Raw genomic sequence first — 16199 nt, 5'->3', positions numbered from 1 at the left:
TAGGTTTATTTACGTTTTTCTACATTTTTATGCCATGTTTTCTCAGACATATTTACACTTTACACTGAAACATCTATAAGCTGTATGTTTTGTGTAGGTAATAAAAATGTTGTTGCTTTGTGAATGCAAACCCCAATAACAATGTGTTCTGATGAGTTTTGAAAATGTTTGCCTAATTAATTTGGTTCTTCAATAAAACCCTCCATCTTGTAGAAAGGATGCATAAACTTTTAGGATTTAAAAAACAGGATTCATCTAGGACTTGTCTTGAACTACTTCATGTCCCGGCTCCTACACAAATACAAAGAGGCCTATGCAAAATGTTTGCACCTGAAGCTATCGTCAATAACCTCACCACTATCAGTGTGACTTCAATGACATACATTAAGTTTGGGCAGGCTTTGTAACAACGTGGAGGTACGTTATTTGTAAAATTGAAACAGGTTATATTTGTAGGTTTTGAAAAGTGAAAAGTGTCCCTGTTATGTAAGATGTTACTGTACAAGATGTACCCACCAATTAAACACTGAGTGAGAAGGTGCTGACTAGCCTAGACAAACCTGTCTGACTGGTTTCGTTAATTAGCCTATTTCAACATCCTTTCACCATATTTTACAATGGTGGCAGACCACAAAATAGCCTAGAAAGTTTAGGAATGAATACTAAGGGCGTTTTCCATTTGCATGTCAGAATTTTAAGAAACAAATGGAAAGATTAATTGGATAAATGGATATTAACTATAACAGTAGAGGGAAAATTAGCCATTTGCGATAATTCAACGAATTTACGGTACTTCCATTTGGCAAATCCTTGGTGTGCTTGGTATTTGTTTCAGCGAGGTAAAAGATGTGTTAAAAATTTTGACGAAATCTTACAAACCGAATCACGCTAGTGAGACACACACTTGTTTGAAATAAACGATCTTTGGAAGCATAATACGTTATTGCGCATGCCTTAAGGTCGACGATTCGCCAAGCCTCCACGTCTGAGCCACGAGCAGACGGTAACCAATGACGAGCGGCCACAGTGTGTTTGGAAACAACAGTCCCCTCGTTAAAGTCCCGTATGACAGCTAGAAGGAAGGCATTTCTAGCTTCGACAAAGCCCCACGAGTTTGTCTTTTTTTCAAGAGAGCTTGTATTGAAATTACTTCCTGAAAAAAAGAAACAACAAATACTTTTCTTTCAACAGCTGGACCTATTAAGAAAACGGTTTTACGAGAAGCGCGAGCCATTAGAGGAAGCTGGAGTAAAATGGATACGAGAGATACACAACAAAAGACGATTACTATTTTCATCAAAACGCCCAGTCAGGCTCAGGAGGACCAAACTGTCGAGGGCGTCTATTTGGACTGGACTGTAGGGGATCTTAAAACGCATTTGTCGACCGTTTACCCAACCAAGCCGGTGAGTTATTGAGGGGTGGGTAAGTTAGCTGGCTAATGTTAGCGAGAGTAGTTAGCTCGGGGCTATGTCCTGGAATGTCATGACGTGAGCCAGCTGACTGATGCAAGGGAGCTGCTGAGAGTTAGCAGCTGTCAGCGACTTCTGCTGTCATTGTTTTGCTTTTTCAATTCACACCTTAAATGTGCATTTATACGATTCCTAATATGATGAACTTTTGAAGGAGTTCATTGGGCCCTAGCTCCTCGTCATGTAGTGAACAGACAGATGGATAGCGTATAGGAATCCCAGATGTCCACCATTATGAATTTGTCGTAAAACCTCATTCACAAGGCTGTTGAGTCAAATCTATACCTGTGACGTAAATGTTACATTGAATGTATTTTTCCACGTGTGGGGCTAGAATACCAGGTTTGTAAAGCGTTGAATTCACGTTTATTAATCCTTTGTGATCATAATGACCCTGTTACAACACCCTCTATTTATTTGGTGCGTCTTTTATGCATCTTCATCCCCTATATGTGGAATTAAAAGATCAACTTGTCTCAAAATCTAACTGCTGCACACATTTATGTGCCTCAACAGTGAAATAAAGAAATAAACAGATGCAATTAAGTTAACAATAATCCACATGTCAACAGTGTAGCAGATATTCAGCACAATCAACATTACTCATACTGAACAAGATCCATGAAGCACAACATAATACTTTTAAAGATATGATCACCTCCAACACTATAAAAAAAAAAAACTACAGCATCAATAAACAGTATTGAAATTTTGATCAAGTGGCAGAATCATTCCTAACAATACACTTGGATGTTTCGTTTACAGACAACAAGCTTAAGATTATAAAAGTGCGTCTACCAAGTTAATCCATCTTTGAAGACTGTATTTTCTATCCAGTCAGGATGTATGCTTCATTGAGATTGGGTTGGGCTGTATTTGAATTTGTAAAACTGAGGTAGAGATGGCAGCAGTTGGTAGACTGTACACGCAATATCCTGGTCCAAGTGGCAAGCCCAGTGCCAAAATAAAGTTAATAATTACTTATCGAGAATATCAGCTCTTTGAAAAATAAGCTCTTCACCTATGAAAAGGCTCAGTCACAGGTTTTTCACATGTACATCAAAAGTACAGGATATAGCAGAACACAAGTCCTTTCAACATGTTTAAAATATATACCCAAAACACATGACAAATGTGGCATTTAAAATCTTTACTTCATCCATTTAACTTAGGGATGCACAGTGTCATCAGAATATCTTATTAATATCACTTTCTTGAGATAATAACATAAATGGTAATTGATCTATATTGGCAGATGGGAAAGTTTTGTATCAACATCAACAAAAGAGTCCACTTCTGCTAAGTTTTCATCTGCTCCTGACATGACTGTTTTGTTTACCTGTTGCTCTCAGGTCAGTTGAAGAAGAGTTTGTGATTAAGCAGAGTTAAAGGCAGGCAGTGCCACCTTCTGTTCAAAGCTGGGCTGTATCGATTTGAATCCCCCTTTATCTGTATCAATTTTCAGTTGATTCATGGTCTATCCTTACATCTCTACGGTATTCTGTAAGTGCCATGCACTCTGAGCAGATTGCTTCCTCTTGCGCCATCTTTGCAATTCAGCAGCACTGCAGTCTGTCTCTAGCATGTGCCAGAAGTGCCACTGCACTCCGCTCTTCTCTGCTCAGAAATGTTGAGTCTGTTTAGTGGAGACCAATTCCAGCATGCACCAGTATGCTCTGCTCAGGGACAGATCCAGTAGGTGGGGGGTGCAGCCCCAGTTGGAACAAAACTCTTAAAAACTAATTAAATTAAAATTATATTATTTTTTCTCTTTTATCTCTGTCATGTCAACTTCCCCAAATATGGCTGTTTTATGCTAGCTATAAAAAAAGCTTTCCTTGTCTTTTTTTGAATACACATTTTGTCTCAACTTTATTCTTTGCTCCTTTCTTGCCTGTTCTTGTCAACTGCTGTCTTTACCCATTGCAGAAATGGTACAATCAAGCAGCGATGCAGGTTTGTTTCTTATTTAACATATACTTCAGTGTACAAGTTTTTCAATCAGAATGTACTTGTTTGATTTCTGCAGGCTATGGTTGACCAGAGACTGATCTATGGTGGTAAACTTCTGCCTGACTATCTTCACATTAAAGATCTCTTCAGACAGGTATGTATTGGTTGCAAACAGAACTTTGGCATTCTCCTTTAGATCTTTTCCTTGGAATTGCACTCCAGTGAAAACTGACAACCTCAAAAACCTGAAATGATTCTACAAGTTAATTAAAGACCTAATGCTACTGTCGACAAACTAGATGGAGAGGTTTTAACTAACCTACTTTCCTCCAAACAACCTTTGTCTGATTTGTTATAGTAGACTCACCTGGATTTTCCTGGCCTTGATTTGTAACAATGCTTTCCAAAACTAGGACAGTATAGTATTTCATGAGTTTCATTTATGTTCTCCTAAATGGAAGTAAATCTCACCACGTATTCCATTAATCTCTGTTCATATGGCAGAAAATAAACCACATAACATTCTCCATAGTGACCCTGTATACATGGGACTTTGAAGACTTTAACTTAAATATATAGTTTCAGTGTTGGCATGGTGTGAAATAATGATTAGATAAACTGTGGAAACATTTGAATGTCAGCCTGACCTGGTATTTGTCAGGAGAATGGCTGGCATGCCATCTCTATTTTCTCACCACACTGCTCTGTTGTCATTGTCATGCTGGTGTTGATTTGAGTGAAAGAAAAACATTAATGTCCTGTGTATCATTTTGTAATCAAGCACTTATCTTCCTTTTGTCAGACCGATGCTAGTCCCACCATCCATCTGGTGTGTCCTCTCCAGAATTCACAACAAACACCACTAGGAGCAAGACCTAAGGTAATTATCAATTTATGTAAACTTATATAAGACTGTTATTTTTCCAGCAGCTTTTGTTTTATGTGCCACATAGTCATTTTTAAGTGAAAAAAAAAATTGCTTTTACCACCTGGTTAGCGATCAGGTTGTGGTAGACTGTATGGTTTGGCTGTGATGTGGCAATACCAGACTTGTCATGAGCAAGTCTGGTTTCTAATGCGTGCATGCTTGTCATAAAAACCATAAGAGTGTGTGTCTCTGTCCAGCAGTAGCTACCTGCTTCCTGTGTTTGAAGATGTGCTAAAAGTGACGACAGATTCCTGTAAATTATGTACTTTAGGCCTAATTTGTTAAATAAAGAACGTGCCAAAAAGGAGTTCCTGGTTAAGATGTACTGATACTCATATGTCAAGTGACAGTCTCTTCTCAGGAGGAATAAGAAAGAAAAGATGGTGTGTGAGAAATAAAATAATTTCAATTAAAAAAAAATCTTTAATGTGTTTAGCGGCTCTAATCTTAGAATGCAGCTTTGTGTGAAGCTTCATTTGCTCTTCTTAACCACCTAGTGGACGAAAGTGTATGACATGTAAACTTCTTACATGGGCAGTATTAATTTGAATGGTCTATTTTTTTATTTGAATGTGCTTATGTTATGTGTTGAAACGCTTTTTATTCATTTCTTTTGCGCCAAATCTCGAACACTTCCTGAACCAGTCACTTGGTACGATGGGCCAGCAAGGCTTCAGAAGTCATCACATATGTCATCGAGAGAGGCCTCGATATGCGCTTTTGCAGCTCCAGCGTGGCAAATCCCATCACTAGTCTTAAGCCAGTAGAGTTGTGCCCTCTGCATGCTGTAAAAGCAGATGGACATAACAGTGTCCATGTAAAAAGTCCTACAGTTAAAATGTATTGGGGAAGAAAAAATACATGTAATCATTTCCAACATTCCCTTTAGGATTTTAATGAACTTATGTGCTTCAATTCCCATTTTTTTGCCTTTAGTCTTTCAAAAAATTTATTTCCCTCAGGGGGAAAAATCTTTAATCTGAATACTTACTTTATATAAGCAGCCAACACTTGCGGTTTTACATTTAATTATATATTTTACTAGTTTTGTCAGTTCAAACAGAGCAATTATCTTGAGGGATTTTTCCATCTCCTGTGACACGTCAAGCTCAAAGGCAGCAGGTTTAGAGACTAACAGGTGCACCTCTTCACCTCCTTCCTCATTTGCATATCACTATAGACCAGAACTGTTTCACTTCAGCTGTCACCCTCAACAGCTCAGCTATGGCTCTGAGATTAAAAGTACAACTAAAGATAACACACTAAAGTCTCACAACACTTTCAGGAGCAATGCATCAACAGATATTTAAAAAAAATCCAGGTGGTTGTACATCTGTGATAACAGCACCTACATTTACAGACTGGTCTTTTAACAGTAGGTGTAGTGTGCCATAGTGCTGAGAATTTCAAACTCTTGTTGTTTTGCAGACCAGAGTGACGGAACAGCCACATCCCTCCAGTCCCAGGCTCATGGCAGCATCTGGTTCTCCCACTCCTAGTAGCCCCCTCTCCACAGGCCAGACTCCCATCACACCAGAACTGAGACAGAGAAGGCAGACGGCTCCAACATCACCTGCTGCTCCAGCACATACACATTCCCCTGGAACTCCTACCTGGCCGGCTGCTGCAATGTAAGCCTTGAAAAGAGGAAAATTCCTGCTAAAAACTCTTGAGCCATGGCATTACAGGCTTCAGATTGTAAGGTTGTTCTCTATGAATATTTGTTTGTTTTCCTGTCATTGCAATGGCAAGCAAATAAAGTCAAATTTAATGCAGTAAATGATAGAATTTCAGCGTTGCTGCCCTCAGCTCCTTTCAGGGGAATGCCTGTCACTGCTGAAGTTTTACAAGTCCCATTAATGAAATCACAGCAGCCCTAAATTAAGCCCGCTTCTAAGTAGAAAGTCTATGTAATGTTCTCATGAACTTAAAGTTAAACAGGGCAGGTCTTGTTCAGAGAACCTGCTGTAAGTGGACAATTTTAGGACCTGATTTTCAGATTTTTTCAGGAATTTCATGAAGAAACAGCTTGATACTGACACTTCTTTCAGTATTTGTTTTTTTAATTTATCCTTATTTCAAGGGGCTTATATTTTGAAGAATCTTCTCTTCAGTTTGTGGCAGAATACAAAGTTATGTTGCCTTTTAATTTGAGGGTTTTTATGTTTGTATCTGTTATAAGGAATGCCTAGCAGCCGGTGTATTTCATTTTCAAACCCTTGCTGTCAGTGTTGTTGCATTACTGTTTGCCTTTGGGACGTGATAATGCTTGTTCCAAATGGAACACTAATGCAATTTACACAAAAGAGAGAAGTTTTTGCAAAATGTCCCATTCCTTAGCCCTTCTAGTTTCCCTTGTTAACAGTGTGCCATCTTTCCCTGCAGGGCTGGATCGCCACAGATGACCCAACCAGCATTTCCTACCTACTCCCTGTATAGCCCTCAACAGCTTCTGTGGCTGCAGCATGTCTATGCTAGACAGTATTACATGCAATAGTGAGTACTTTAAAAGTAATTGATTTATATAGCTTTTTTAAGGTGTATGTATGTCCTGGATGTCTGGAAATACCTTGGATGACTCCATGTGGCTGATTGTAATACTTGTGATGTCTCATTTTCTACCACAGCCAAGCTGCATTGGTGGCAGCAGGCACCATCCCTTCTGCACCAGCTGCAACAATCGGCCAGTACCCTCCTGTTCAAGCCCACCATGTACCAGTAGCAGCCCCCTTAGACAATCAAAACCCCATTGACAACCTGCAAGCCAATCAGAACCCAGTGCAAGACGGAGGTTTCATCAACCCAGGAGAGGCCAACCAGAACATGCGGATGAACGCACAGGGTGGACCTGTAATGGAAGACGAGGAGGATATGGAGCGAGATTGGCTGGACTGGTTGTACACAGCTGCAAGATTTGGTGTTCTTCTCATGATCGTTTACTTCAACTCCAACTTGAGTCGCTTCCTGCTGGTGATGAGCACCCTCATCATTATGTACCTGTGAGTCCAATCTTTTGCTTTCTACTCACCAAATGTAACAAATATATACTGTTACGTTTACAAATTCAACCCACAAATCTGACTCAACAGCATCATTTACAGTCGTGAGTTTGACAATTTACATTCCTCAACATTGCAGTTGAACTTTTGGCCTCTCTCACAGTCTCAGAAGTCCTGCTACTTGGATTTGCTTTAAGAGATTTGGATAGTAAACACTCAATGGGTTTAACTGGTCATTTTGAGAAAATGTCAAGAACAGGAGCCTGGCGGATATGCATCTTTCACTCCTGCGTGGCACTGTATAAACAAAGTGGCTGATGGTGTTTACTTACAGCACAGTATTCAGAATATTTACCTTTGAAAACCTGTTAAACCAAAGCTGCTGAGCTCAGTGTAGTAGTTGTGCCCAAAGGAAAAAGCTTGTGTATGTGGCCAGCTGGGATAACTGTCCAACATTATTATACCTCTGTATAAAACAGTATCAGCTGATGTCGTCAGACATGGTTGAATTACAAAAGATGAAAAACAGAACAGCTTGCAGACAGCTACATGCTTTGGTAGCCTGGTGGAATAGATGTTATGATGAGAAATTTAGGTTAAATCAATCGAGTTTATTTAAGTCTGACTTCAAGGAGCAGAAGGGTCAGAATTAGTAAATTGAAAATGATAATCTGCAAAGAGTTACAGGGTGTATTTCAGTATATTTGAAGTTGGGTTGTAGAGTACCTGGCTAATCATCTGGCCTGATAGCTAATATTTTAGTCACAAGAGTTGTCAGTCTGCGTTGTCTCTTCAAGGAGAGAGTAGACAGAGTAGAGGCATGGAAACTAAGTTATACTGTGCGACGGACGAGGACTGTAGCTCACAGTAGCAAATTTTAGGTGAAAATCGGCCAAATTCAATTTTTTTTCTTCCAGAAAGTATCTGTCTTTGGCACAATGTTATCATGCAACAAAGAGGTTATCCTTTTAATGATTGTTGAAATTAGTTATAAAGAAAAAAATCCTTAAATTGTCTGTATTTCACACCTTCTAGTTTTACGAGATCTAGATTTTGTCTTGTCTTTATGGATTATTCCTTTATTTGGGTTGTAAATGTTTTAAATGTTTATGACTTATCACATACACTATACGCAATAGAGCAAAAAGATGTACAGTCCTAAGTAAAAGACAGTGAAAATTTGAAAAAGCCAGAGAACAAAACTAAAAAGAAGAGAGGTATGTATGTAATAGATGTACAAGATATGCCATACAAGTGGTAGATTTCAATTTAATGGACTGGAGTGTAGAGCCAATCACAGAGCCTTAAAGTCATGCTGTGACTTGACCAGAAGTTATGAAAGACTACATGCAGGGACACGGTCAGTCATTGTGACCAATGTGATGACACCCTGAGAGAAAACTGTAAACACACGTACTGTACAGTGCTACACTGGATTTGTTTGTCTCTCCAAGAATGTCTCTGTCAAGAGATTACATTTTTTAATTGTGATCATTAACTTTGACAGCCCTATGAATTATATGCTAGCTTGATGCTAATGCTAACCACAGTTACTGACTGGTTGCTATTTCAAGCTATTGGTTGCTATTCACTGGTTGCTATTCCTTTTATATGATTAGTTTGAACATTTCTCTCTTTATCACTCCCCTTGATGACACACCATAAAGGCAGGGATGTTTTCATCAGTGCTCAACAAACTTTTCTTCAGTCTCACTGTCATGTCACAGCATCAACTTTAACACTTTTCTTTGAACACATTGCCATTTGGTTTGTTTACATTTGAGGCTGCTGCACATGCAGAGTACCTGTACTCCTACTGGTCAGCTTCACTGAACAGTTCATAGGTAGGCAGGACAAAAATCAAGCATGCAAGACTTTTTGCCGGGAGGTCGTAAAGTGTCTCAGACATGTCCTTAATTATTCACTATGACACACTACACGAGATGTGATGACAGATTTTCAGAGCTGATGGGTCCCGAATCCTTGTGTCTGTTGAGTGTAGCTTTGAACTTCTGACTGTTTTGTTCTCTTATGATTTGATTTTTAATGACTTTAAAGGAACTCATCATGGATGGAAATATCTGATAAAACGCCAAGCAACAGTTTTAAAACTATAGTATGAAAACACCCCCAGCGCATATGTTTTTAAAAATAAATCAACTATGTTTGCTTATCTGTCTAACTTTCCATCTGCCTGCTGAAGCAGGATGTGTGTGGTTACTCACTTCCTTAAGATATTTTTTTTAATTCAAATGATCAGATGACTAATATTCAAATGGTAAATTCAAAAAGATGAACATCACTTTCATTAAATCATGAAGTGTATTAAACGTTTTATTTGATTGGTTTGAAGACATTTTCCATCTATTTAATATTTTTTCTGGCTGAATCTGTGCTAGAGTTGTGTTTGTGTGAGTCATGTTAATTATTTCCTATTACACCCAGTGAAACTCTAACTTATCTTTCTTGAGAAGTCACAGCTGAGTTTGACATGTGTTGATGTTATTGGTTCAAGTTCCACATCAGCTTTGTTATCATCAGCTAAGGCCACGTTGTTCATTTACCTAACACGTCCCGATCTCATACTGTTTCCTGTTACATAACCCTTAACTATGACTCACATACAAATACTAAAGACAGGCTAATAAAATTTCTCAATCTTAGAAAAAATCCTGGGTTTAAATTGTAGAGCTGTTTAGGTAAAATAAGAATGTTTGTGTCGAAGCACATTCATCACCTATAACATGTGTGAATGATGACAGGCGATAAATGTTTTAGTAGTGATTACTCATCAGCAACAGTTGGACAGAAAGTTTATGTTGATATTATCAAAGATTTTCTATCTTCTTTTTCTGTTCTTGGTCATTTCCTTTATCCTTTTTTTAATCATTCAACAGGGAACCAAACCACAGAGTTCTTGTCATAGTTTCATCACAACAGGGTATGAAAGTTTAAGGAGAATAAATGGCAAACAAAGTAAACCTGAAAAGACCAGTCACTAAATTAAATAATGCAAATGGGAACTAAAGTATGTTAGAACAGATTAAGGCATGCTGACATAGAGTGTACCTAAGGTGGCCCTTTTTTAAAGTAACAAAATAAACATTACTATAAAACTCATACTGTAACCAGTCCTTTAATAATGTTACTGTTCTAACAAGATTTTATTTAAAATGTATCACATAACAGTTGAATGATTGTTCTTTCCATGACAAACCAAAAGAGCGTAATAAGGATAATAATAATAATATTAATCATATTAATAATAGTAATAATTGTTATTATTATGCTATTCGCATCCTGTAGTGCAGTGGTTCTCAAACGGTGTGCCGTGGCACACTGGTGTGCCTTGAAACAAGTCTAGGTGTGCCTTGAAAATTCGTCTGACTTTACATAAGTACTACAACTATGCAAAAACTAAAGAGACTATAACCAATGTCCTTACTGCATGCAAGTGTTACACCTTGCTTTGCATCATATAGTATTGCATCACTGTCCATCTGTTATCTGTGAAATATGCAAATGTAAATTTACACGTAAAAATATGACATCTCATGCTTTTACTTAGAAAATCAGAGGTATGGTGCCTCTAACAGCTGTGAGCCACATAGTTTTCTCTCCGTTTTAGCACAAGTCAGACCATAAAAATTCATAAACCGGTATGGAGAATATCCATGCAACACACTCCTCTTTGTAAAACAAGCTAACAAGTTTCGGGAGTGAGAAAAGTGGAAGAAAATTAAGAATATCCTCTGGTGGGACGCTCCTAGTGTCTTGTCATCCTTTGTGCAACCTCCTCCCTTGTTACTTTTCCATCTTAATAGGAGTGACAGAGAGAAAATAGGAACAGGGTGACTGGGGATAAAGCTGGGGAGCTGCAGTGCATTACTTGCAGAATGTCAGGATGCTACAGAAGGAAACTCTGTAATCAAACTGATGGTAGCTGGCACTTGCTCACATTGCATGCAGTTGGGACTGGGACATGTTGCTACTTGCTGCACATGCTAAAGAGGCTATTTTGCAAGGACATTAATATGGTGTGCCTTGGGCAAAAAAAGTTTGAAAACCTTTGCTGTAGTGCGTTAGCTAGTCTTTTTGTAACCCAAACTCTCTGATGCTGTTTCTCCATCTCAAATCATATTCCTGCATCAGGCACCTGTCCAAAGAAAAGAGAATTCCCCACCTACACACTTTCTGTTGGCAGGTGGTGAGGTCAGTGGCTCTCTGTGGAACACATTTTGCATTTAGCAGCTTGAGTGCCAGATTTTTTGCTTTGAATGGGGGTCAGAAAAACAAAACTGATAAAATATTCCACTTCATCCATGAGTTAAAACACCTAAATTCCAACTAAGCCAGTATTGCTCTGTCTGCTGGGTATGTAAATAAGAAGATGGTTTTTTTTTAACTTTAGTTTGAGCTCTTCTTTTTTTCCAAATCCACATAAATTAGTTTTTCAGTAAATGTGTTTGCTGTCCTGTTTTTGGTTGCCTTCTCTAGACATACTGCTGGCTGGTTTCCCTTCAGGAGGCGAGTACAAGCCCAAGAACCAAACCACCTGCAGCCCCCCGAGGTCCAGCACAATCAGCAAAACGAGATCAGGAACCAGAACCAAAATCCTGTAAGAATAAATCTTTTGTCTCTTATGTCAGTCGATAAAAGACTGTTCTTTGTTAATACCACAGTCTGATTTTGACTAAACATATACATGTATAAGGAAGGTAGTCTTTATTTTTAATGCAGCAGGGTGTGTGGAAAAAGTGAAGACTCTTTTCAGGATTTAATTCTGCAATGAAGGTAGACGAGAAGGAGCATTTCCAAACAGTGCTATAACTCATCTGTTTAATTGCACACTATGTAGATTTTTGTACTGAAATGTCTAAATTAATTCAGAATGACTACACAAATGTTACTTGGGATATTTTAACAGTTTTAAAAGCCTGAGAAGAACCTTTATTTTTCATGGATGTGTCTTTTCATTGCAGTCAACATGATGTTATGTCCTTAACCGACATACAGGTACAAAGAAAAATACAGAGAAAAGTCAGAGATGGAGGCAGAGTGCAAGAGGAAGATCTCAAATGCATAAATATCACACGTATACCAAAACTAGCACAATGTGTATTTATGGCTTCACAAACAAAGTTTGGCAGGAAACCCAAGACTTGTCACAAGATTCACCTCCGTCTTTAAATGAGTGAAAAGGGTTTCAGTTATGCTGCTCCTGCAGTCTGCTACAGGAGACCTTGTGTCTTGAGGAGCTGGCCTCTTTAAACCTTTTTTGATGACATCTGAGGAAGATTTATCAGGTTTTAGATATTTTGACTGATTACTTTCTGCTCTGTGACCCAGGATTTGTTTTTCTGTGGTTGTAACTGCTCACATTTTATGTCTGAGTCTTTGTTAATTGTGCTGCTGCCTACCTTGGACAGGACACATGCATGAATTTAAATAAAATAAAGTAAAGAAAGAGCAGTACAATTTTGCAAGGGACTTCAAAAACTAAATGCCTTCCCCTGAATCAATTAGGTGTTGAAGAATTGTGAGGAAAACTGCATAATCTTATCATTGGAACAAACAGATCAGTCTTTTTTTTGGAAAACCAGAAGTGTTACCATAGTTGACATTTAGGTCATATTGACAGATGGGATGCAGAGCTGCAGTGAATCTTCTTCCAACTCTTGGTACCTCTTTGAGCATGAATGTCATTCTCTTTTTACAGAGTGCACTATGCCATTATGTTCTCATCCAACAGTTCAGATCAAGTCACCAGTATTTAGACAGAAATCCACCCATAATTCCCAGCCATATTTAACATATTTTAATTGGGAGCCCTCTAGCGTGTGTTCAATAATGATTTATTCTCTGTCACCCTCTCTGAACAGGCTGATGAACCTGCTGACGGACAACCTGAGGAAGCCGCTCCCGCATTAGACGGACAAGAAACGATGACAGCAGTTTTAGTGCCTCCTCACAGGGTGTCAGCCATGTGGACAGCCTGGGTTTTCTTCAAGTCCTTCTTTTCTTCTCTCATTCCTGAGGTTCCTCAGCGTGTCGCCAACTAAGGACATTAGCAGACTTACAAAACAACAAATTGTAGGAGAACAATACTTTCTTGATTCAATGCTTGAAAAGCTGATGCAAGACTTCTGAGCGTATCAACTCAAGAATGATTAAAAACAAGGACATTGGGTTCATTATCAACCTGAACAGAGTCTTGGATGGATGTTCTCAAAGTCTCCATGAGGCAATTTTTTCTTTTTAGTGCGATTGAACACAGATGAAACACCAGCGCAATAAACCCATGCCACATGCTCAAAAATCAAACTGCACTTTTTACAATAATGAATTGTTCAGTTGGATCCCAGCTCTCCTGAAAAGTTCCCTGAATCATGAATCAACAGTAGGTGGCAGCAGAGGGCTAAAATATAAACCTCTAAGCTGCTGCCAGACTACTGTGTCTGAATTTTCTTCCTGTGAAGAGGTTTATGTGCTTTCTGATCCCATAGGGTTCAAAATCAGCTCATCTGAGTTTTTTTTTTTTTTTTTTTTTTGACTGATCCGACCAATACCCTCACACTTGTAAAGATTACATACACTGTGTTCAGCTGAAGTGAAAATCCATACAAATACCTGATTCAGTACTGTAAGTTATGGCTTTCTGGATCAGATGTCAGATCGGATATTTTTCCTTCCTACTTTACAAATAGTTAAAAACAGCTGTAAAGAAAGAAAGATTTTATATGAGTGAAAGTATTTTACTTGTGTCTAAGAGGAGCCCGGAAAGCCCTAAATTATTTGAGTCAGGTCAGTTATGATACAAAATAATTATTTGGGCTGCAATGTTTTGTAAATTCCCTTTTTGAAATATAACAAGATTATGTAAGGATTTATTTTAAAGATTGGGTCTTTTAAAGCTTCATGAAAGTACCACACCATTTGTACTGAAGTTTTTGTATAGTTTAGTATTTGTTTAATTTTTAAAGCTAATTTAAAATTTCAGTGCCTCAAACTGTCAAATAGGGTCTAATAAGAAAGGACAAACTTTGTCTTTGCTTCCTTCCATTCAGTCACTATTATTGACATTTCTGCCACTGTAGCAAAAATCGACTGATTGAAACTTAAGTGTAAAATGTTCTTTAGAAAAATGAACATTGGTAGTTGAATTCTCTTCCATTTCCTGTTTTTAAAGGATTTTCCTTTAGCTGAGAATATGGTGTTACAAAATATTATGCTTCTTTTGTGCCATATTTTTGGTCACAGTATCGCTACAATAGTGAGGTTGCTGTTTTAAAAGTTTTGTAACTCAAAGCACTTTACAATATGTATCTTATGCAAGCTTGTATATAGGGGTTTAGGTTTATTTACTACGTTTAATCATTTCTAATATGATAAGAATGCTTTGAGGGCTCAGAGTTTTAAATGGTTTTTGAGGAGTTTGATGGAAAGAGGAGGCTTTGTTTGTCATGTTTTTAATTGATGCTTTATAAATTCTTTAGAATCGGTTTATTTTGAATGTCAGATTCCAGTTTTGAAATATCAAACAATTAAGGCAATTTAGAAACCCCACTGGTTTGTAAGGTTTGTGATGTTTTCTTTGCACGCAGGGATCAAATTTTATAACCTTTTTGTCGACCTCCATCATTTAGCTTACGTCACAAGTACTTATAGTTTAGAGTGTATAATGATGCTGCCTCATTAAATTCCAACTGTAGCTGCATTCAAGCCTCCCCTGGCACAGATCAGATGCATTAATGACTGTAAATTTTTACCTTAATATTTGCGGTCTTTTCTCAGTTCATGAAATAATACCTATGTGTGACTTGGGTCCAGTCTGTTGCTTTGGATTTATGACTGGCCCCTGTCAGTTCATGTTTTATTGATTTAGGTGTAAAAAGCAGCTTTTTACTAAAAAGTATGAAGGCCCTCTTCTTGTGTCTAAAGCTGTTGTGTGTTCAGCATCAGCCTCGCTATGATTAGCCCTCTGAAGAATAATAGATAGATAGTGGTCATCTTGTAAATTAAGAAATGTTGATGGTAGGCTCCCGACATATTGTCATGTGTGAGCTTTGCTTATTGTGGGATGTTGTAAAATAAAGTGTGTTCAAGGAGATTTGCAATACTGTATGCAATAAATGTTCTTTACTTCAACAGTGCATTGTTTTCTTTAAGAGTGTGTTATGATATTTGGATTTTTTTTCTTCTAGTGTCAGTCCAGAGTTCCACCAGAGGTTGTTAACCCAAAGTTTAAAAGCTGAACTGACAGGTTAGTCAACAATATGATGACCTTGAGTGCACTCTTAAGTTACACTGATGCCAACACAGATACAGGTAGAATTCTTTACAAACATCAACTTTAGAGTATTGTGACCTGTCAAAGGACTGCAGATGTAAATCAGCTGTAAGGTAACTGGTACGGTGAATCAAAATAAAACATTAAAAAAAAAATCCCTTTTACAAATTTGTATATTTTTCAAAGTTTTATTCAAAAAAATGCAGGACTTTTAACAACTGTCACAGTGGTACTCACAGACAATTAGAGTTCCATAGATGTTTATTTTAAAGGTATTATGGTGATTACAGTGCCTAGGAGAAGAATTTACCCCCTTGGATATTTTACCCTTTCATTGATTTTATAAATCAGTCATGGTCCAAAAAACAAAAAAAACTCTGATGTCAAAGTGAAAAAATCTACAGAACATCAACTTATTGTCTTTAAACCATTTGAATTCTTCAATCCATTGTCTTGATGAAACAAATCAGCTCAGACTGAGTTAGACAGTCATCCAGGATTTTCCTATATTTCATTACATTCATTTTACCCCCTACCTAGTATTAAAGAGCTAGCTG

At 37.8% G+C, this 16199-nt stretch overlaps 1 protein-coding gene across 1 annotated transcript; it reads left to right on the top strand.

Moving 5' to 3' along the window:
• The first annotated feature begins 1027 nt into the window (after positions 1-1027).
• herpud1 (homocysteine-inducible, endoplasmic reticulum stress-inducible, ubiquitin-like domain member 1) lies at positions 1028-15500 on the top strand. Its single transcript, XM_041796366.1, has 8 exons — positions 1028-1406; positions 3502-3579; positions 4228-4305; positions 5782-5984; positions 6739-6849; positions 6981-7352; positions 11850-11970; positions 13235-15500. The coding sequence occupies exons 1-8, from the start codon at positions 1254-1256 to the stop codon at positions 13412-13414; spliced, it is 1296 nt and encodes a 431-aa protein (XP_041652300.1). The 5' UTR covers positions 1028-1253; the 3' UTR covers positions 13415-15500.
• Positions 15501-16199: the final 699 nt, after the last annotated feature.

This window comes from Cheilinus undulatus, linkage group 9 (assembly GCF_018320785.1).
Source record: "Cheilinus undulatus linkage group 9, ASM1832078v1, whole genome shotgun sequence".
NCBI lineage: Eukaryota > Metazoa > Chordata > Actinopteri > Labriformes > Labridae > Cheilinus > Cheilinus undulatus.
Note: the sequence above shows the minus strand (reverse complement) of the source record. Positions and strands in the feature narration are given on the sequence as shown.

Coding starts and splice junctions, on each gene's coding strand:
- herpud1 (XM_041796366.1), top strand. CDS start 1,254: ATGGATACGAGAGATACACAACAAAAGACGATTACTATTTTCATCAAA. Junction 3,580..4,227: donor TTAAAGATCTCTTCAGACAG/GTATGTATTGGT, acceptor TCCTTTTGTCAG/ACCGATGCTAGTCCCACCAT. Junction 4,306..5,781: donor CACTAGGAGCAAGACCTAAG/GTAATTATCAAT, acceptor GTTGTTTTGCAG/ACCAGAGTGACGGAACAGCC.